This window comes from Suricata suricatta, chromosome 7 (genome assembly GCF_006229205.1).
Source record: "Suricata suricatta isolate VVHF042 chromosome 7, meerkat_22Aug2017_6uvM2_HiC, whole genome shotgun sequence".
NCBI lineage: Eukaryota > Metazoa > Chordata > Mammalia > Carnivora > Herpestidae > Suricata > Suricata suricatta.
The window spans coordinates 42,659,735-42,681,780 of record NC_043706.1 but is presented as its reverse complement, the minus strand read 5'-3'; the positions used below and the strand labels follow the sequence as shown (position 1 = coordinate 42,681,780).

At 46.6% G+C, this 22,046-nt stretch overlaps 1 protein-coding gene across 3 annotated transcripts in view; it reads left to right on the top strand.

Annotated features, from left to right (window-relative positions):
- Positions 1 to 16,556, top strand: part of RCAN2 (regulator of calcineurin 2) — a 231,459-nt gene extending 214,903 nt beyond the window's left edge. For all 3 annotated transcript variants that reach the window (XM_029944561.1, XM_029944562.1, XM_029944563.1), the window contains exon 4: positions 13,986 to 16,556. In XM_029944561.1, the coding sequence (XP_029800421.1) occupies positions 13,986 to 14,146 (161 nt within the window). In that variant the 3' untranslated portion in view covers positions 14,147 to 16,556. The remainder of the gene's footprint in view (positions 1 to 13,985) is intronic.
- The last annotated feature ends 5,490 nt before the right edge of the window (positions 16,557 to 22,046 follow it).

Here is a 22,046-nt window from a genome sequence, read left to right as displayed (position 1 = left end):
GTAACTGTGAGATCATGACCTGAGCCGAAATCAAGAATTGTCTGCTTAACTGACTGAGTCACCCAGGCGCCCCACAATTATTATTAATCACTGACGAGTAGCAATATAAAATGCTTCTTTTTCTTCCTTCGTGGGTAAAATAGGTACATTGTAGAACAATAGAAAAGACACCTGACCATCCCTAGAGCTATGCCCTTAGCCAGTCCCCTAATATCAGCAAAGGTCAAACGGGATGGTTCTTCCCAGAGAGGAAAACCTCATACCTCTCTGACCAAGCATCTCTTCCCTTCCTTCTATGGCTACTTTTCTCTCACCTGTGTGGATGAGCCCCACCTCACAGGCGTCCCAACCCTGCTCCCTCCATGGTTTCTTTGGTCTTTCTTGTCCAGACCTTCCATGTAAGATTCCACTTCCTTGACCCAACCATTAATTCAGGTCCTCAGACAATCAGTTGTTGCCAAGAAGTACTTTAGGTCCTATATGACTCAGGAGGAAATGAAAATACACACACACCCCCATCCAGTTTTAAAGGGAAACCCCCAAAAGATAAACAAACTCTCTCTTATTAAACTAGAACACCTCTTATAACAAAACTACAGAAGTGTCGTCTGTCCTTCTCCCTTTCTTCCCCAGCCCTTCTCTCCCTCTCCTCCTACCCCCCTTTACCAAGGACCCTTTCTGCTTTCCTGTGTTGATGTGGGTCGGGACTGAGGATGGGAGGTAAGGAGGAAGAATTCCAGTCACCTCTGTGGATAATAGTCTCCTGACAGAAACTCATACCAGACCCGTGTGCAGGCAACATGTGGTCATGGTTTGGCCTCGGCACGCCTGGATTGGAATCCTAGCTCCACTTGTTTGAGGTGAACATTGAGCAATTTACTTCACTTCTCTGCCCCTCTTTATTTTTTAACGGCGATTATTGGACAACCTGCAAGGTCATTGTGAAGATGGAATAATTAATATACATGAGGTACCCCACCCAGTTCCTGGCACATAGCAACCATCAAATCCATGGTGGGTGCTATGATCATTCTGCTCAGAGCAGAGTCCTGTTTTGCAGGGCATCCTCTGACGGATGTTTCCTGTGCCATTACATGAATTCAAGTACGTAAAGCACTTGGAATAGTGTCTCTCGGCCAGTAAGAACAATGTGCCTCTCCTTTGTGGTGGTCGTGGTTGCTATTTACACGGCCTTGTTCTCTGAACGCTCCATGGGCTTGGGTCGGTCTGTGCTTTGCTTTACAGTCTTTGCCTCCCAAGCTTCGAGGGCAGTCTTTAACAGAGAGAGCTGCTGCCCAAAGGACCAGGGACACAGTTGCTATTCAATGATTTGACCCCACCCACAGGACCACCTACACCATTTTTCTGTGGAATCTATCAAAATGAGATGTGAGCTCATGGAAACACAGAGGTATCGGAGAGAGAAAAAAATCACAAAGGACTTCTCTCCCTGCAATGTTTCTTCCTCCCTGGAATATTGCTTTTAATTGGGACTCCTTTTTCCATTTCTACTTAGAAAATGAGTTCTTTCTCCACTCCCAGATTGAGCTTGTAAATAGACAGCTGTGATTTTAAAAGTCCCCAGGAAGCCACTCCACCCTGGAATACCACCTCTTCTATTTTTGTAGCTGTCAGCGAGGCTCCAACATGAAGAAAGATATTTCTCTTCCTTGACAATGATGACTCCAACTTGGGATGTGAGTTTAAATCCAAGCACCACCTTTTATTAGCTGTGTGACCTTGAGAAAGTGTCATTTCTCTGTACCTCCTCAATGGTAAAACCAGACTGTGGCAGGCATCAAATGAGATAACCCGTATGAATCTATATGGCCAGCACAGGACACAGTGAATGTTCCGTGTGTGTTACCTGTTTTTGGCCTCTTGATTTTTAAATCATATCTTAGCCTTTTATTAAAATGTAAGTCCCTACATTAAGCTCTAAGCTCAATGTTGCTTCATGTGAAATCTGTGATATTTTGGAACTGACGGTCCTCCACACTGCAGTCCATTTAGCATTTTGGAGCCTCACCTACTAAATGCCAGTATCCACAACCAACCCAGTTCCTGTGAAAACCAAAAAATAGAAAATTAACCAAAAAAATCCCTATTGCATTTCCAGACACCACTGGGAGCTTAGCAACCTTGTTTGAGAATCATACTATTTACACTTCTGCAGTATTTATCAGGTGGTTCTCCAATAGGAGAAAGACGCAGAGGCAAGGAGTGCCTAGGAAGGGGTCAGAGGTACCAGTGTGGAGCAGACAGAAAAGGGGTGAGAGGGGGGAGCTGTCCAGAGAAGTGACGCCCCTCCCCCTTCCTGACGCATGAGCAGGCGCACTCGCACATGCATACGCTTTCTTTGCTTCCCCTTGGTAAAATAGAGGAAGACAAGAAAGCTGGTAGAGAACTCAGAAATACTAATAATCACATATGGGGAGTCGGGGGGAGGGTGGTATAGCTTTTGGAAACTTCCTGATGTTTTTCACTATAACTCCTCCTTCTGTTAAGGAACATGTGTGGCCCCAAATCAAACCAGCATTAGCCCTACGAGGATTGAGGGAGGGTTAAAAGACACGGTGACTTCAGACAGCAGCCCGTGTCTTGGTGGAGGAAAGGAAGTGCAAGTGGCCTCACGCCGGCTTCCTGCAAGTGGCTGTCCTGCCCCTTACCCCCGTCCTCTGAGAGCTACAGCGGGGCCAGCAGCCTCAGTCACTGCTGTTGACAAGGAAGAGCTATACCAGGGCCTGGCAACCTTGTTCACCTTCCCCACCCTGCCAAAGTTAAGTCCTAAACCTGAAACGTGAAAGGAAAGGAAATCTAAGTGTGAATACCTTTTTTGTTGTTGTTGTTAAAGTTTATTTTATTTTAGAGAGATAACACATGAGAAAGGTAGGGTCAGAGAGAGAGAAGGAATAAGAGAATCCCAAGCAAGCTGCGTTCTGTCAGTACAGAACCTGATTCAGGGCTTGAACGCACAAACTGTGAGATCATCAACCTGAGCCAAAAGCAAGAGTTGGATGCTTAACCAAATCATTCAGGCGCCCCTAAGTGTGAACACCTATGAAGCATATTTCAAATTATGCTGAACTCTTCCCATAGTCCCTGTTTTGAGTCCCACCAATAGGCAGCATGCTCAGTAAAACTAACCCATAGAAATTTCACATTACTTGTTGCATAGATCAGAACTGATGCTCCGATTTCCTCTTGAAAATAGTACATTCATGGTAAAAAATACTGGGGAGGGGGGTTTGCAGTGTCTTTTAAATAAGATAAGCCTAAAAGTATTTTTTAATTTTTTTTCATGTTTTATTTATTTTTGAGACAGAGAGAGACAGAGCATGAGTGGGGAGGGGCAGAGAGAAAGGGAGACACAGAATCTGAAGCAGGCTCCAGGCTCTGAGCTGTCAGCACAGAGCCCGATGCGGGGCTCAGACCCAAAAACTGTGAGATCATGACCTGAACCGAAGTCAGACACTTAACCAACTGAGTCACCAGGTGCCCCAACCCTAAAAGTATTTTAATATTAGAATCCCTGTTCCTCATCTCACTGAAATATAAAGCATTCCTCATTTAAACTAAAATTCAGTGCTCAGCACCCTGCATGGTTCTATCTATGTTCCAGGGTCCTGTTGGAAATGCTCTTAGCTCTGGCCTTGATAAGCCATCATCCATTCTTAAAATTCAGCAGATTAATAACAGATGCCTCCGTCTTCCCTACTGGGTTGAGAACTCATTGAAGGGTCGATAAGAGTAAGACAGATGAGATGAATCATGCCAGCTTTGTTTCAGATGAAATACAGAGGCTGAGAACCTGGCCAAGGTGAGCACTGGCCCAGGCTTCCTTACCTTGACTCCAGAGTGAAGCTCTGGGTGCCTGCTGCAGACCGCCCCCACAGGGCCGGGTCTCCTCTGGGGGCCTTGGCACTTGGCCCAGAGCAGGGAGGGGCACAGGACCTTTGCAGGCAGGGATGACCCTAAGGGAACGGTGGAGAGGGTGAGCTGAGCAGGAGCAGTTCTTTTCCCCAGAGTTGGCACTCCCCTTCCACTGGAGGGGAGGGAGAGAGCAGCCACAGAGAGAGGTCCCGAGTGGCACGCTAATGGAGCCTCGTCCCTCAGGAAGGACAGACACTAGGGTGGCATCCAGTCTAATGTAGCAGCTGAGCAGAGAAAAGAGGATAAAACACAGGCAATTAATTTCGAGTCCCTTGTAGTGGCTTAGCTTGCTTCTGAACAAAGACAGTGTGAACCAGTGACTTCTCAATTGCAACTATCCCAACAGGAAGGCCTTGAAACTACATCACTTACTTTGCTCACAGATCTGCTGCTTAGGCAGGGCTTTGGGGACAGCTCATGCAGTGTCGCTGGGGCAGCTTAGTTGGTGACAAGCAAACCAGCTTTCAAGATGGTTTGCTCACAGGCCTGGAAAGCCGGTGGAGCTGTCGGCTGAAAGCTCAGACGGGTTGTGGACCAGGGCTGCTGGTTCCTCTCTACGAAAGCCTCTTCATGGGCTGCTTGGGCTTCCTTACAATGTGGAGGCGAGGTTCCTTCCTGACTGAGCGAGGTGGAAGGGCACGACATTCTTGTGACCTAACTCAGGACTCACGCCGGTTACTTCTGCCGCAGAATACTGGTCAAGGCAGTCATAAAGACCTGTCCAGGGGTACCTGGGTGGCTCAGGGGTGCCTGGGTGGCTCAGTCACTTACGCATCCAACTTCGGCTCAGGTCTTGATCTTGACATCTGTGTGTTCAAGCCCCACGTCAGGCTCTGTGCTAACAGCTCAGAGCCTGGATCCTGCTTCAGATTCGGTGTCTCCCTCTCTCTCTCTCTTCCCCCACCCCCACTCATGCTCTGCTCTCTCTGTCTCTCAAAACTGAATAAATGTTTAAAAAAAATTTTTTAAATAAAGTCCTATCCAAATTTGAGGGTAGGGACCACAGTGGGAAGAATCCTCCATGAATGAGTGCCAAGGTTCTTGAAGAGTAATGTTTAGCAAGAAATATGATGGCCATCTTTGCCAAACACAGTCAGTCTGCTATGACACTAACCTGCCTACTGAGAGTTCACCTTTAATATGAAAGATGATAGGGGTACCTGAGTGGCTCAGTTGGTTAAATGTCTGACTTTGGCTCAAGTCATAATCTCGCAGTTTGTAAGTTCAAGTCACACATCGGGCTCTGTGCTGACAGCTCAAAGCGTGGAGCCTGCTTCAGATTTTGTGTCTCCCCCTCTCTCTGCCCCTCTCATGCTCATGCTCTGTCTCTCTCTGTCAATAATAAATAAACATTTAAAAAATTAAAAAATATATGAAAGAAAATAAAATTAAATCTGGAAGGGAACATAGAAGATATTTTTCCCCAGAGACCAAAGCTGCCATAAGAGATGTAAATCAAATCCCTTTATAATGTATAATACCTTTCTCTTTATAATGATCAAGTGTTATCATTTTAGGAGATTCATTGTCAAGGAGACCATGCCTAGAATAACTAGCAATTGGCCAGAACAAAGAGGCAAGATCCAGCAGGAATAAATAGTTCCTTTTTAGCTAGAGAACAAATAGTCACTAAACTATAAGTTGCCTTAAAATATATTATTTTTTTAATTTTTTTAATGTTTTATTTATTTTTGATACAGAGAGAGATAGAGCATGAGAGGGGAGGGGCAGAGAGAGAAGGAGACACAGAACAGGAAGCAGGCTCCAGGCTCTGAGCTAGCTGTCAGCACAGAGCCTGACGCGGGGCTCGAACCCACGAACGTGAGATCTGACCTGAGCCGAAGCCGGAGGCTCAACCGACTGAGCCACCCAGGCGCCCCAACCTTAAAATATATTAAAAGCGAAAGTTAGGTGGTGCCTGGGTGACTCAGTTGGTTACCCATCCAGCTTTGACTCAGATCATGATCTCATGGCTCATGGGTTCGAGCCCCACATCAGCCTCTCTGCTTTCAGCACAGAGCCCGCTTCAGATCCTTTGTTCCCCTCTCTCTCTGCACCTTCTTCACTTTTGAGTGCATGTGCTTACTCTCTCTCAAAATAACATTTAAAAAAAATTTTTTTAAGTGAAAGTTAAACCCAGCTCCTTTACAGAGTGTCTCTTGTCACGTGGGAGCACAGTGGGAGTCAGGATAGACAGTGCTGGGGAGTGATTGTGAGCGCATTCTTTGAGGTCAGCAGGCCTGAGTTTGAATCCCTGCTCTGCCATTTACTTCCTCCGTGATCTCCGTTTCCTCCTGCATAGACTAGACTGGCCGACACCCACAGTACAGAGCTGTTGTCATAATTAAATATCCAATTTATGTGAAGGACTTAGAGCTGCATCTGATATTTAGTGAGGGTGCAGTAAACAGTTGTGTTTAAAGCAGATGGTGAGTTTCCGCGACACCTCCCATGTCCTAGCACCACCCGCACACTGAAAATGGGGTAATACCCGCCCTTACTTGGTTTTCAGCTTAGCTGAAAAGCTAAAACTTACACACGTTAAACAACAGGAGACAAGTTCATGTGTGAGTGCGTACTGGACATTGCCCAAGCACATCATAAATGGACAAGGTTGGGGCCTTTCGTAACCCAGGAACATATTTATCGAGCGTTTACATACATCTGCGGCCATGGCTGTCACCACGGCCACCACTTCAACATCACCAGACGGAGCGACGAATGTGTAACAGAAACGGTGATAGAACTAGGCCTTATACACAAGTGATTCGCACAATCTCAGAGAAAAAAAAAAACAAGAGAGCTCCTTTAAAAAGCAACTTAAGATTTTCCTTCTTGTGAGAACACAAGCGTGGAAAAGGTGGGGAGAGAGGAAAAAGGAGAGAAACTTACCGGGGAGCAGAGGGGGGAGCAGTAAGAACAAAGATCATTTAATTTTGAGGGTCAAAATTTATGACACCCGTCCCCCTTTATGTGACCTGACAGGTCACCGTCCACGTCTTACTGCTGTTGACAACAGTGACTCAACTGAGTCAAAGCTCTTTGCAATTATTCCTTTCTTGATCCTTTACCTGTCTTGTGGTGTGATTAGGTTGGTTCATCATATTGAAAACGGGGAATTATGTTTCGCAGCCCCACTGACCACAACATCACCTTAAATAATCCTGTCACGCATCTCAGGAGGGCTTTAAAGCATCTGACAACTATTTCTTTATTTCATAGCATTGTGATGTGATGGTTATTCCCATTTTGCAGATAAGGAAAACTGAGGCATATAGAACATCTCTCAGCATCACATCGCTGGTCCGTAATGAGGTGGCGCCTCTGAATGTTGCTTAAAGAAGCTTATCTGGCAGCAGATGCTAGTTGCTGGGGTGGGGTGGCCAGCTGAGAGCACTCAGGTGGACGTCGTGAGGGCTGGGTGCAGGCATTGTAGGCGGGGGTTAGCGAGTGAGCTCATGGAGTAATGTTTCAGAGCAGTATTGAGTAATGCTCAATGTGATGGCTCACCTCCCGTGGATGAAGGGCAGAGAAGCTTCCAGGATGACCAGCTCTACAGACTTGGCACCTATGGATGGAACCTCCCAGAGAAACGTGATAGCCGGAGAGGACACATAGATTGACAGGGAACATAAATAATTCTATGGTGGATATGTGAGTGTGGAGAAGAGTGGGAAACTTTTGCAGAGATGTCCCAAAGGCCAGAGAAATGCAGGTGTGAGACCAGGCTGAGGACGTAGCATCTCATAGAGACCGAAAGTGGGAGCCCATGATGTCCCAGAGAGAGAATCTTTCAGAGACAAAATGGCAGCCATGTGAGGCATAGCGCGAACCCTAGTCTCATGCCTGCTAGACCCTGCGGTCTTTGAAAGCCTCAGGGACAGGGGTTTTATGTCCTTGGCAGAGCTCAGTTAAGGACTTGTGCAAGGAGGCACTCAAGTCGCAGGAGGATTTCCCTTTCCTGCCATCTCGGAGTTTTCTTACCAGGAATCTGAACGGTCTCGGCTCTGCTCTGATACATAGCCCTGCACCATCCCCCTGCCCTTAACACATCGCATTATGCTGATTTGTAGACACTGCGCGTAGTCACACTGATTATTCTATAGAGAATTCAAGAAGGGGCCAACTCCTGGCCCATAAGCCAGAGGAGGCAGGGTGACGGAGAACTTCCAGGGGTACTTGGACCTGCGGTCGCCACCGCACTCTGTGCGTGTGCCAGACCATGTCCCTACGTCCCCCACGCCCCCACCCACACAGGGATGCAGCCAGGGGCACTCCGCGTCCTCCAGACTTGCAGGAATCAGGACCCTGTCATCAACCCATCTCCATCCACTCGGGAAAACCCGCAACAGAATTTGGCATTTATTTAGAAGAGTGGCCATGCCTATGTCACTTCCAAAGGCCTGAAGGACAAACTTTCGGCCACGTGCTACAGGATTCTGCATGTGCTTGGCTGGGAATTCATTTCAACAGGGGTAGGGGGAAAACCCCCACGTGACATACTTTCTGGAAGCTTTTGGTTCTGGCCTCCTCTCTGCCTGTGGGGAAAAGGACAGTTTGAATACAGAACTTGAGGATAGGAAGTATGACAGGCGGCCCTCTGCTGTCCTTTCAAAGAAATGTCGCCGTGTTCAGTGTGCTGTGGCAGCACAGGGCCATCCAGAGTGGCCAGGGCCCCGGGGGCTTCCGACAGCATGAACATCAGCCCTCAAGGTAGAGACATTAGCCGAAGCCCAAAGGGAAAGAGAAGCCAAATAAGGAAAAATTCAATCCAGCGCCACCAAAGCCATTTCTGTTTTATTGTGTGGGCTCTTCGCAGCTGTTAAGCTTTGCTGGATTTTGATAGTAAGAAAGTTTCCAAAAATAGAACAGTGAAATGTCAGAGTTAATGAGATCACAGCACTAGAGCCTCTCTACTACCAAGTAGTCTGACTGTTAGCTCGACCTAAAGCTGCCCTGCACGAGCATCGCCCTGGGCCTTCCTGCCCCGTCCCGAGTGCACCCCCCGCACACGTGGCCTGAAAGGAAAGCGCTCCTGGTAGAACTGGTAAACACATTACAACCAGAGGTACTTTACAGAACTGTTCTTTATGCCACCCAGCACAAACAAATGGCTTAATTACAAGGCTAGCTTCATTAAATATATATTTTACTACAGTATAAATATAAATATAGGGGCTCCTGGGTGGCTCCATTGGTTAAGCGGCCGACTTCGGCTCAGGTCATGATCTCCCGGTCCATGGGTTCCAGCCCCGTGTCGGGCTCTGTGCTGACAGCTCAGAGCCTGGAGAGCAATGCGAGGGCCTCCAGCAGCCACTGGTGTTTCTTGGAGAAGTGCCGCTCCTCCAAACCCGAGAACCTGGAAGAAATCCTGGATGCAAAAAAGATCTGCCTTAATTGTTTACTCATGTCTTTCTCTGTCTCTTGTTGGAGGGCATCTCTCGGTCAGAATTGCAAAGCATCTCCAAAGGAGAGAGGGCATTTCAGAAAGCTTGGCGACAGTGACCTCCTCGCTGCTCACTGTGGCACTCTGAGGAGCTTGCTGTTCCCCCCAGAAAACAGAGATGAGAAAGAAGACCACAGATGAATGTGTGGTGCCGGCAGCGGGTGGGGATGCTGAGCGGCTAAGTCCATGTCTTTCCCCTTTCCCGTCATGCATCCCAGCGGCCCTCCCTCCTGCCCTCTCCCTGCAGTTACCACTTTCCAGTGAGAACTCAGCATGCAGGAGGGAGACAGCGAGGGGGCACGCTAGGTGCATGCCCGTGCCCCGGCAAGACCACAGCCTCCAGTCTGCCACATGAACCCCCCCACCCCGTAACGGTGCTGCCCTGAAACACCGAGAAGCACAGGGAGGAGGAGAGAGCGCTGGGCACCAAAGGAGGTGTGAAATGTCACTCAGTCACAATTGGCAGCATTGCATCCTCATACTGGTAAACTGTTTTTTTTTTAAGTTAATGTATTTCTTTTGAGAGAGACAGAGACAGCACAAGTGGGGGACAGGCAGAGAGAGAGGGAGAGAGAGAAAAAACCCAATCAGGCTCTGCGCTGCCCACACAGAGCCCAATGCGGGACTCAAACCCATGAAGCCGGGACATCATGACCCGAGCAGAGATCAGGAGTCGGATGCCCCGGCCACCCAGCCGCCCCGCGGTCACCCCTGTTTTTAACAAGCACCGCCACTATCCAGTCAGGGGTTTGAGAAGCCCTGCTCCAAGGTGCCACCCACCGGGTCTGCCCGCCCCTGGCCCAGAACCCCTCAGGCAACGTATCCACTAGAGCTTGTGTCACATCGATTCCTCTCCTTAGCATGTGGTTCTTTTACCTGGAGATTTGGGGCTTAAAATGACAAAATACTTAAAAGGAGAATGGAGCGCAATGAAACAAGCTGGACGTGGCATTGCTGGGGACACCAGAGCTGTAGGTGTAAGCATCACGACGACTTCAGAGCGGATGACCACGTGGCTCCCTAAGCGCCACCGACCAAGCCCACTGTCCACCAGGGAAACAAAGCTGGACTCGGGCGAGTATCTCTTCTCTGGTTCTGCTCCTGGTCTTGGCTCAGTCCCCTCTTGATTCCACACTGGTCCACACCCGCTCACTGCTGCCCCAGGTTTCACACTGGCTGACACCATTCTCTCTCCCTGCACTTTCACCAGGTCTAGACTTTCAATGATAGAGGTTTTATGAGCCCTATTTCTGAGGCTCTGGCTAGTTCTGTCCCTCTTGGCTACTGCCATTAACCGGGAAAGTCCTGGAGCTGAAACACTCCATTTTTGTGAACTATTCCTTGCCCTCACCCAGGAAAGCCTTTGCTCTACACACCAGGATGTCAGGGGCGGTCCAACAAAGACTTCTCTGACACTTACCAGAAAGAGAACACCTTTGGCACCATGAGGCTAGACTGGTTTGCCAAGGCTGCCACAAAACCACAAACTGGGTGGCTCAGTCAGTTAAGCTTGCTACTTTGGCCCCAGTCATGATCGCATGGCTGGCTCATGAGTTTGAGCCCCATGTCGGGCTCTCTGCTGTCAGTCTAGAGCCCTCTTCAAATCCTCTCTCCTCTCTCTCTCTCTCTCTCTCTCTCTCTCTCTCTCTCTCTCAAATGAATAAACAGGGGCGCCTGAGTGGCTCAGTAGGTTAGGCGTCCGACTTTGGCTCAGGTCATGATTTCATGGTTCGTGGGTTTGAGCCCCGAATCGGGCTCTGTGCTGACAGCTCAGAACCTGGAGCCTGTCTTTGGATTCTGTGTCTCCCTCTCTCTCTGACCTTCCCCTGCTCATGCTCACTAGCTCGCTCGCTCTCTCTCTCTCTCTCTCTCTCTCTCTCTCAAAAATAAAATAAAACATTAAAAAAATGAATAAACGTTTTAAAACGTGTTGACTCAAGCTCTGGAGTTACAAGTTCTAGATCAAGGTGTCAGCAGGGTCTCACTCCCTCTGACGGCGCTAGGGAAGGATCTGTTCAGGCCCCCCTCCCCGCTTCGGGCAGCTCCTGGCCTATGGCAGCAGAGCGTCCTCAGGGGTCCTCCTGCTGTCAGTGCCCGCGGCCTGATTCCCCCCTCTCCTATGGACACCGATCATACTGCATCAGGGATCCCCCCTAACGGCCTCATTTTAACTTAATCATCTCCAAGGACCTATCAGGTCATAGTCACAGGTACTGGGGTTTAGGACGTAGACATCTCCGTGGAGGGACGTAATTCACTCCATAACAATAGCTGGCTCTGAGCACTCACATCCTTCCCAGCATCACTTAGAAGAGCTTGGAACCTGCTCCATCCATAGTGCTCCTCCCCCCTTTATGTCAGAGCCCAGAATTTAAACCTGTACCTTGTAAGCATGTGCTGTTTTCACCATGAATGCTCCCCAAACTATTTGCAGCAGCACATACACAGTACCCCGGCACCGGAACTGACTGTCCCTGCGCCTGTCGTCCGGAAGGGACACTTCCGTTACAGATTGAGAGTGACAGGCAAGGCTCCTGGACTGGGTGGTGTCTGCCTGTCCTTCTGGAGGAAGGGCAGGTTTGGGGGAACTCGCAAAGAGAAGGGAGCCCAGGCTGGAGAAAAGTAGCTGTTTTTGTCGTGTGGACACAAAATTGAACAAACCTTTTCTAAAATTTTGAAGAGAAAGGAAGAGAGTTTCCTTTCCTTTTTTTTATGTTTTATGTTCTTTATTTATTTTTGAGACAGAGAGAGACAGTGTGAGCAAGGAAGGATCAAAGAGAGAGGGGGATACAGAATCCAAAGCAGGCTCCAGGCTCTGAGCTAGCTGTCAGCACAGAGCCTGATGCGGGGCTTGAACCCACGAACTGCGAGATCATGACTGGAGCTGAAGCCAGATGCTTAACCAACTGAGCCACCCCGGCACCTCAAGTTTTCTCTGAGCCTAAGTTAGGACAGCTGCCCAGACTACACACTCTTTACAAAGAAGAAAGTGCTCTGGGAAAGGAAGATTTGGGGTTGGGGTTTTTTAAGCTTTTTACAGGAAGAGTGACAAATCATCACAACCAAGGACATTCCAGACAGGTACAGACTTTACCTAATGGTTTTAGTCTTTGCAAGATTGTGATCTTTATGGGAACTGGGGAGGTTTTTTTGTTTTTCTTATGCTTGGAATGCTCCTTTTTGGTTTTCAGGATTTGTTGTTGTTTTGTCTTGTTTTTAATTTTTTTAAGTTTATTTATTTATTTTGAGAGAGAGAGCCCAGCTGGGGAGGGACAGAGAGGAGACAGAATCTCAAGCAGGCTCCCCACCATCAGCACAGAGCCCAGGGTAAGGCTTGAACTCACAAACCGTGAGATGGTGAGATCGTGACATGAGCCGGGATCGAGCGTCGGACACTTAACCAACTGCACCACCCAGGGGTGGTTGTTGTTGTTGTTGTTGTTGTTGTTGTTGTTTAACAAAGCAGACTTCAGGTGTGTGCTCTGGGCAGAAATACAGCCATGCTTTAGAGATTTTGCTGAGTCATGTTGACCTTGGTAAATGTTTAAGTACAGCTTCCCTGGGAGCAGAGGGGCAGAGCCCACGAACATGAAAGTTGAATATTTCCTTTATCAGTAGGTCTGAGGATGTGGCTGTTTGTTTTTAGATTTTTCCCCATTGCGAAGGATGGACAGTGAAGGGTGGGATGTCAGAAGATGAAGAGGGGTATGGCAACAGTTAAGTTGAGAAGTTAAAAGCCTGCAGACAGAGACCCCCTGGAGGTCTCCTGCTTGTCATGTAGACCTACTGGATCCTTGCCTCCACTAGGAAGCCTTTCGGTGTTACTTTCTCCTTACAGTTTGGTGCCACAGTCCTTAACATGTATGACCACACTAGTGCTTACCATGCCATCTTCCGATACTTGCTGTGTCTACATGTGGCCATAGAACTGTGCTCTTGTGCCTGTGCCCTTATCACCGGCAACAGGCTAGACCATGGGGAACGCTCGGTTAATACCTCCGGAGGTAAAACAAAAACAGGAAGCCAGTCAGCTTACAGGGATCTGACTATAAGATGAGCGAGTCAAGAGGGACAGACTTCGAACTTGAAGGGACCTTGACGGTCATCTAACCCCATCACCCAGGGACCACCACAAATCCCAGACCAGTGATGAGCCTGCCTTCTTCAAGCATCCTGGGGCAGCTGGAGGAGACCCTAGAGACTGGCCTGTCCAGGAGGTGAACTGGTGAAGCTATTGGCGCAAGGTCACTCAGCAGTTAGCGACAGTGACGGGAAATAGGAGAAACTGAGAACAGGCTACCAGACCCACTCAGTCATCACTGTGGTCCCGAGGAGTGTAGTTAGGACCATGTGTGGAAGTTCACGGTTGAGCACGCTGAGGCTACGAGAGGGCAAGTGGCCCGTTCAGGGTTGTCTGGTTCACAGGTGGTAGAACAGGGACACAAGGACAGAGTGATCTCACTCCATTTTCCAGTGCCCCCGCCCTCCTTGGAGAACATCCAGGAGACACTGTGAAACTTTCTTCTGACTTCCAGAATAAAACTTGCCAAAGCATCTGCTTTGAGCTCCCTTCTCCTTCATCACCCCCACTGTTCTTGCTTTTCAGGAGAGAAGTATGAGCTCCATGCAGGGACTGAGTCCACCCCAAGTGTCGTCGTGCATGTGTGTGACAGTGACATAGAGGACGAAGAGGATCCAAAGACTTCCCCAAAGCCAAAAATCATCCAAACCCGGCGTCCCGGCCTGCCGCCCTCCGTGTCCAACTGAGCTCACTGCTCCGCCTCAACAAGAACATCTGTCTCCTCTTTATCATGCTTTTTCTCCCCTCTGTTGTTTGTTTGTCGAAAAAAAAATAATTGCCTTTCAATCCCTGGGTGTTTGGTTGTTTGAGATTCCTTCCTTGTAATCAAGCCTCTCGGACAAAAGGGCTAGGAAAAGGTGATATGTTTCCTGATCATATCATACCCATCAAGCATAATCCATTATTTAGAAGGTTCTAGAAAAAAAGTAGTATTTTCTTATTAAAGAATCAGCACAGCCTATATCTTCATTCTCCCCTGTTGCTCCAAGCCAGAGACATCAGTAACAAATAGCACCTGTGTTGTTTGTGACCTGTGTCAGTCCCAGGCCTCACGTGTGTGCGTTGTTCCTTCCTGGCCACTTAAGTAGGACCATAAGTAAACTTGACTTTGACTGCATGAGATATCCCTCTCTGGTCTCACTCAGTCCTCTGCATCCCGACATTCCCAGGACATGCATGATCACCAGCATTTATTTTCATGATTCAAGGATATACTATAACTCACAGACCATCAGCATCCAGCCATGTCCTACCTAGATTAGAAAAGTTATTAGCATCATCCAGCTCACAACGTCTGGGTATATCCACTATTTTGAGTCAGTACTTCATAGCTCTGTTAAAATTCCTGGAGGCGGCACTGAGCTTGGCCCCAAAGATATTCCTCAGTAGATTTTGAACACCACTTCCGTATAGAACTTTCCCAGCCTCACTGGGGAGGCTTGTCCGGGGTGATAGAGACCGATTTCAGACAAACCTATTTATTACAAAAGTTTCATGGTGTCTGAATGATTGTTTTTTTCTCTTTGTATATTTGTAAAAATGTTTCAGCTGTGCTTTTAAAATCTGGATGTTTTTTATTTAGTGATTGTTCAGCCATTAGCTGCTTAAAAACATAATACGTGCATTGCTTATGAATGCGTTCATATACTAATGCAGATAATCTGATAATATTATACTCTATTATGGATAATGCTGAATTTCAAAAGGGCACAAGACTTCTCATGCCAATATATAAATGATTAGCCAACATCTTTGCTATCAAGAACACTTGTTTTTAAATAAAGTAAGGACGCAAGTGTCCATTGTAGACAATTTGGATGAAGCTAGTTCGCCAGAACGTAGCAGCCATTGAGCATTTGAAAAAGGAAAGGATAATAGATAAACGTACACCAATCCTACTCATGCAATGGCCATGTTGCTCAAAGACTTTGTTTCCGTCACATGTGATATTTCTATTTCTGTAGCCCGAAGTGCATTACAGAAGATACACCTATAAAACCATTACCTTCTGCTATATGTGCAAGGCCTCATCTACTCCTGTACATTTAATGAATTACTTTAGATGCAAATGCCAGTTACAATGGAGTGGGGAGATACTTTCATTACCCAAGCCTCAGAGAAACACACAAGAACAAGAACATAGCCAACTTATGGAAGGATTGTTGTGGTTTTTGACTAAGGTGTATGTTAAGTTTCATCAGAAACTTAAAACAGACTGATCACTCAGAAATTAAAGTCCGTTCTACTGTGAAAATAGCAATATAGTACTGGACACAGTACAGGTGAAACTGAGGACAGCATTGCTTGTAAAACCCTGAGTTTCCATAAGAAAAAGAAGGCTCCTTTTAAAAATAAAATCTGAGGAGTATAATAAGCAAATGCTTTGACTTTCCTTTGCTGTGGAGGTTTTTGGTTTTTCCTTAACAAATGGAAGATTAGATTTAGGAGTGGGGAAATGCTGCCCTCTAGTGGAAGGAGTATTTTCTGAGCTGCCGAGACACGGAGAGCTGCCGCAGTCAGCCATTTTGTCCTGAATCTCATTTAGTCCCTTGAGGGTCATTTGACTTTATTTAAACTATTCAGAATTTTCAGAAGGCAAGTTCTAAGGAAATCTGGATGAGGAAACTATTTGGAAATAATTTTTAAGTGGTTTAAAGCAGATACCATCAGTCATTTCCGGCCAAATTTAGCGAAAGTTAAAATGACCATTTAGTGTTACACAAAAGAAAAACACAGTGGACTGTATGACCTAACTGGTTAGTCTTGGTGACATTTATTGTAAAGTTTTAACGTTAATCTGTCTCAGATCAAGAACTTCTTTCGTTAGGTTGGGTTTGGGGTTGGGGGAAGAGGGATTTCTCCCAGGAGAAAAGAAATGGGCAGGACTCCTGGAAGGGCTTCAGCAGAGCCTCCTGCACTGTGAAAGTCAGAATTGCCTCAGCATTTCCATGACGCACATTATGCAAACCTCTTTAACACTATTTTAAGTTTGAAGAGTTTAAATATGGAGGGGGAGGGGAGATTTACACCAACTGAATCATTTGTGCACGTGTATAGCTCAAAGAGCTTAGACTTCAAATATACCTGGTGAATGACTCCTTGTCCGTGTGGTATGATTTCTGTGTTGTCTGTCTTAGCTATTTTTGAGTGGTAATTGTGGAAGAGTGCAATTCAGCCTATAATAGTCTTTCTAAAAAGTTACCAACAGATAAGATTAACTTCTCTGAGCTCTTACTGAAAGGAGCAGAGCGGGTAGCTGGTTGGCAACCATCTTGTGAAGGAACAGAAATTTGAGCAAGGCATGAAGTTGGGCTCTGACGAAGGGAATGTCTTACTGTCATGCCTCGACCATCCTGGTCTGAAAGGTCATTTTGGATGTACTAACACTCTTTAAACACACCTCCCACAACTGTTCTTTAGTTTAAAGCACTGTAAGAAACCCAAAGTAGGAAAAACTTTATTACATAGAACACAAAGCACACTGTCATCAAATTAAAGATGGGTACATAGTATTCATTAAGATTAAGAGCATCTGTTTCTCAGATTACGCTGTTAGGAGGGTTAACAGGAAAGGCTCAGACGGGGAGGAGGTATTTGCGATACATATAGTTTTTAGATGACTTAGAACTAAAACATGAGAAGAACGCCTATAAATCAATAAGGAAAAGATAGATACTTCATCTTTTAAAAATGGTCAAAAGACTTAAATAGGTGTTCCATATACACAGGCAACTCACGCATGCACGCACATACCCGAAATACCCATATGGCCCATAAACATTAAAAAATATTCAGCATCATTTCTCATCAGAGAAATGCAAATCAAAACCTCCAGGAGGTATACCACACACCTATCCAAATGGCAAAAGTTAAATATGAGGCAATAGGAAACAGTGGTGACGGTAAGGGGCGGGCAGACTAAGCCGGTAGCGCCACCTGGGAACACTGTTCGAAGGCCAAACATGCCTCTCTGGAGACAATTCCACTCTGGGGCTCCAGGACATACAAGCAGAAGACAGACGTTCTCACATCCACTAAGATGCCTGTAACAGGAATGTCCCTAGGAATATTGCTTAGAATAATAGCCTTTAACTGGATACAACCCAAAGGTCCTTCAACTGTTGAATGAATAATAAACTACGGTACAGTCACACAAAAGAAATTTACAAAGCAATAAAAACACAAATTCCTGAGCTATAGAACAACACAGATATATCTCAATGATTATTTTGAGAGAGACCTTGTGAGTGGGAGAGGGGCAGAGAGAGAGGGAGAGAGAATCCCAAGCCGGCTCTGTACTGTCAGCAAGGAGCCCAAAGTGGGTCTTGACTTCAGGAACCAAGAGATCACGACCTGAGCTGAAATCAAGAATCAGATGCTTAACCGACTGAGCCACTGGGGCGCTCCTCAAAATCATACTTCTGAGCAAAAAGATAGACATGAAAGAATATATGAGGTATGATTCCATTTATGATGTTAAGAAACAGTCAAAACTGACCTATATAGATAGACGTTATAATAGTGGTTACCTTTTGGAGAGTATGGAATGAGAGGGGACACGTGTCCAGACTTAAGGAGCTCTAACATTCCGTCTGGACCTCCTTGGATGCATACACATGTAAAACTCAGTTCAAATGTGCACAGTATACTGTATGTAAATTATACCTCATCTGAGAACAGGAGGAAGGAACCAGTTGTTGCAAAAAGGGTTTGGAATATCCTCATTCTAACAACACATCTCATTCCTCTGATGCCTGTGAGATACTTCTATAAATACACAGCATTCCTTTAAAATCTATAAGTAAGTATTTAATAAAATAGAAAGCAAAGAACCTAAGCACTGGGCGAGGCACTGTTCATTCGGGTGACAAACATTTACCGAGGAACTACGGTGTGCCTGACACTGGGAACAGCAGTGTCCCTGCCATTCAGGAAGGTGGGGCTCATGTGGGAAAGCCGATCATAAACACAGAAATAAGCAAATAAAGAATTACAAGTTCTGGGAGGCAAGCCTAGTGAGGAAAAGCAGGTTCACACTATGAAGATAGAGTCTATAAGTGGAAGATTGTGGTCAGGGACAGCCTCTCCAAAAAGGTGATCTTGAAGCTGAACTGAAGAAAAACGTGCCATCAAAAGGCTAGAAGATCATTCTAGGCAGCAGGGGTGAAGGCCACGGATTTGGAAAATCCAGCGGAGTACAGGATTAGGATGAGCATGCCTAAATATGGGGGCGGGAGTGGAGAAAAGGGGTGGGCCCTGGGTCTATGGAACTTGGCAGGCCAAGCTAGGGGGCTTGGGATTCATTTTAAGCACAAGAGAAGGGTTTTCAGCAGGGGAGTACATGCCTCCATTCATCTTGCGAGACATCCTGCTCCGAGAGAAGCATCCTAACACAAAGCAACAGCCCTGAATGTCCAGACACTCGAGTGCGAAGACTTGACCCCCTAGGACCCAATTTAGGCTTGAAAGGATGGCTCTGAATAGCTTGTTCATCATCACTGCAATCCCCTCTGCCACGTGACCCTCTGCCCCCGACCTCAGCACGCAGTCTTTCATGGTTCCAGAAAAGGTTTTTTTTTCCCCTATCCCTACCCAAGTCATTTAGAAGAGCTTGGTGCAGGAAAGGGGGAACAGAACAAGTGATAAAGAATGATAAGTCAGTGTTTCAGGAAAACATTCATTTAGTGCTGGTACAGAGTGTCCCTGCCAGAAGTCACCACGCAGAGCGTCACTGAGCACTTGGCAGGCTCTCCCCTCAAATTTGCGCAATCTGAGAAAGGGGAAAATTTCAAGCAAAAGTTCTCTGTCAAACTCATTCATCTTCTCCTTTCAAAGATAGTCTGGGATGATGCTATTGGAGTTGACTCAAGAGATTTTTATGTTTGTAAAAGGAAGCCATATCCAAAGTTGTGTGTGTGTGTGTGTGTGTGTGTGTGTGTGTGTGTACCCAAGTGCATTTGATATAAGTTGGAAATAGAAAACCCAGAATAGGCTGAAATGGTTGAAATACTTTGTGCTGACAATTTTTATACATGATACCTCCCTGGCTTTTTCACATTATTTTCCATTCTCACTCAATAATTGAGTTGGAAAACTCTTAGGCCTGGGCAGGAATGTGGGACCTCCTTGGTAAGTTGCAATCATTAGCGACATTTTATTATTTCCCAAACAAACTCTGCGTTTGTCTATGGGGTCATTTTCAGTTAAAGCAAGGTTCTAGTGGTTTCACAGTGCTGCCAAGCTGAGCACTGGACAGCCCACACGACGTGCGGTAGTGAGTAGGTGCTGTGGTCTGAGTCCCAGCTCTCCCCTCAGAGGGGAGTCACCCATACCCCAGGATGCTGGCGTGTTGGTGGCTCATGACCCTCCATGGAGTGGCCAGGTGTTGCACTCAGCTGGAACAGAATCTTCCCCCTATGGTCCCACCCCCAGCCCTGGAACGGTCTGTATGCAGTGACCAATCGTGTGGGAGGTGGGAAGGCCCCATCCTCTAGCTCAAGAGAGCCACCCCAGCTCTAAAGCCACCTGTGGGGCCACCTGAGGTCTCTGCATCTCAATTCCACTCCTCCTTCTGCCTAAATATACTCCTTCGCCCCAACACAGGTGTGGACACCAAAGGCTTTCCAGCAAACTTTCTGTGTGCACATTTCCCTCTCAGAGTCATGTCCCAAAGAAACAAGTCTAACACAACCCCAATCACTTTCTCTCCATTGCTTTGAGCTCTCTAGAATTGTGTCATCTTTCTCCATCCATGTCATTGCCTGCCCCTGCCTAACACGGATCCGTTATACCAGGAGTTAGTAGCTTTGCCAATAGCATCAAGGCAAAGTTCTACTCCACGCTTTCTTTGCACTGTTCAGCTGAGTTCAGTGGGTGTGGAATACAAATGGGAGTAACTTGGCCCAAAGTCCCATGATGGGAAAGGAGGGCTTCTCCCAGTCTCTCCCCCCCTCCCCGCCACGGTGTGAGAAAGACAGTGAATACCCACTCAGCTGCTTCAGAGGCCCTTATGAAAAACACAGTGTCTGCGACAAGAAAAAGAGGACCCAAATTCTGACCTGTGAGCCTTGAATGGGAGAAAGGGATGGAAACTGTGTATATGACGTTAGGTAAGTTTATTAAAGTCCATGAAACTATTTCCTCTCCTATAAAATGGGTTTAAAATCCCACCTTGGTCGTGAGGACCTAATATGACCAAACTCTGCCACTTAATCAACTTGTGTTCTTCTGCAAGTTTCTTAATCTAAATCTTGGTTTGCACGTGTGTTATGAAGGCAGACTAGTAGTACCTACCTCACAGAGTGAGAGGGGTTAAGAAAACACACTGAGCCTGGGCAGACAGGAAGTCCACAGTCAACGATTTCTATGCATCAGGCCTCACATGGAGCATCTGACCATCATAGCCTCACATAATCATGGTGATGCGTTCATTGCCCCCATTTTTTCATTAAAAAAAAGTCATCGTTTATCATAGGCTTAGCCTATGCAGCAGGTGCTCTTCTAAGTTCTTTCCATTCTTTTTTAATTTTCTTGACAATGAGCTTCTATGAGGAAGGTACTGATGTCTCATTTTACATGTGAGGCAACCAAATCCCGGAAGGGTTACGTCCTTGATACTCAAAGGGTGCTCCATGCACTGCCTGCATCAACACTGGCTTCCCAGGGAGCTGGTGAGAGATGCAGGGTCTCAGCCCCACCAGGACCTGCTGAATCAGAATCTGCATTTTAACAAGATGCTCACTCCCATGATTCCTGCACACTTTAAAAAAAAAACTTTTTTTGAGAGACAGAGAGAGACAGCATGAACAGGGGAGGGGCAGAGAGACAAAGAAACACAGACTCTGAAGCGGGCTCCAGGCTCTGAGCTAGCTGTCAGTACAGAGCCCGTCACGGGACTTGAACCCACAAACCGTGAGATCATGACCTGAGCCGAAGTCTGATGCTCAACCAACTGAGCCACCCAGGTGCCCCAGTTCCTGCACACTTTAAACACCACTCGTGACCAAGGGCCAAATCAAAGTCATGACCAAGCTATGACCATAGACCAGATCCTTTTAACTGCTTCAATGTGTAGAATGCTCACCAAAGAAAATGCTCCAAGTCTATAATTTTCCTTCCTCCAGTAACCATTTGTTCGGCCAAGCTGCCTTTTATGCACCTATCTACAGCCCATCCTTTGCATTTTGCTGACCTTGATAGTTTGACTAAAATACCAGGTGTCACTGCCATGCTTCAGGCTCAGATAAAACTTTGTCAATGGCCGTTCCAATGACTTCCAGTAAATGTGCTTCTGAATAAGCTACAGTGTGATTTCCAGAAAGGAAGTTATATGCCAGGAGCACACCAGAGTTCTGGGAAACAGCTGCTCCCGGTGCCACTGGGAATAACAGAAGAGGCCCAGGTAAGCACGCCACTAGTGCATATAATGGGCTAGCATAAAACCAAAGTCATCTCCACTTGCCAGGGGATGTGAACCACCAAGAAAATCACTTTGTTCTTATTCTCAAACACCAGGCTAGGAATAATAGGATATTATGACTACTGTGATGAACTTGGACCAAAGTTAATATATTATCATTAACTAAC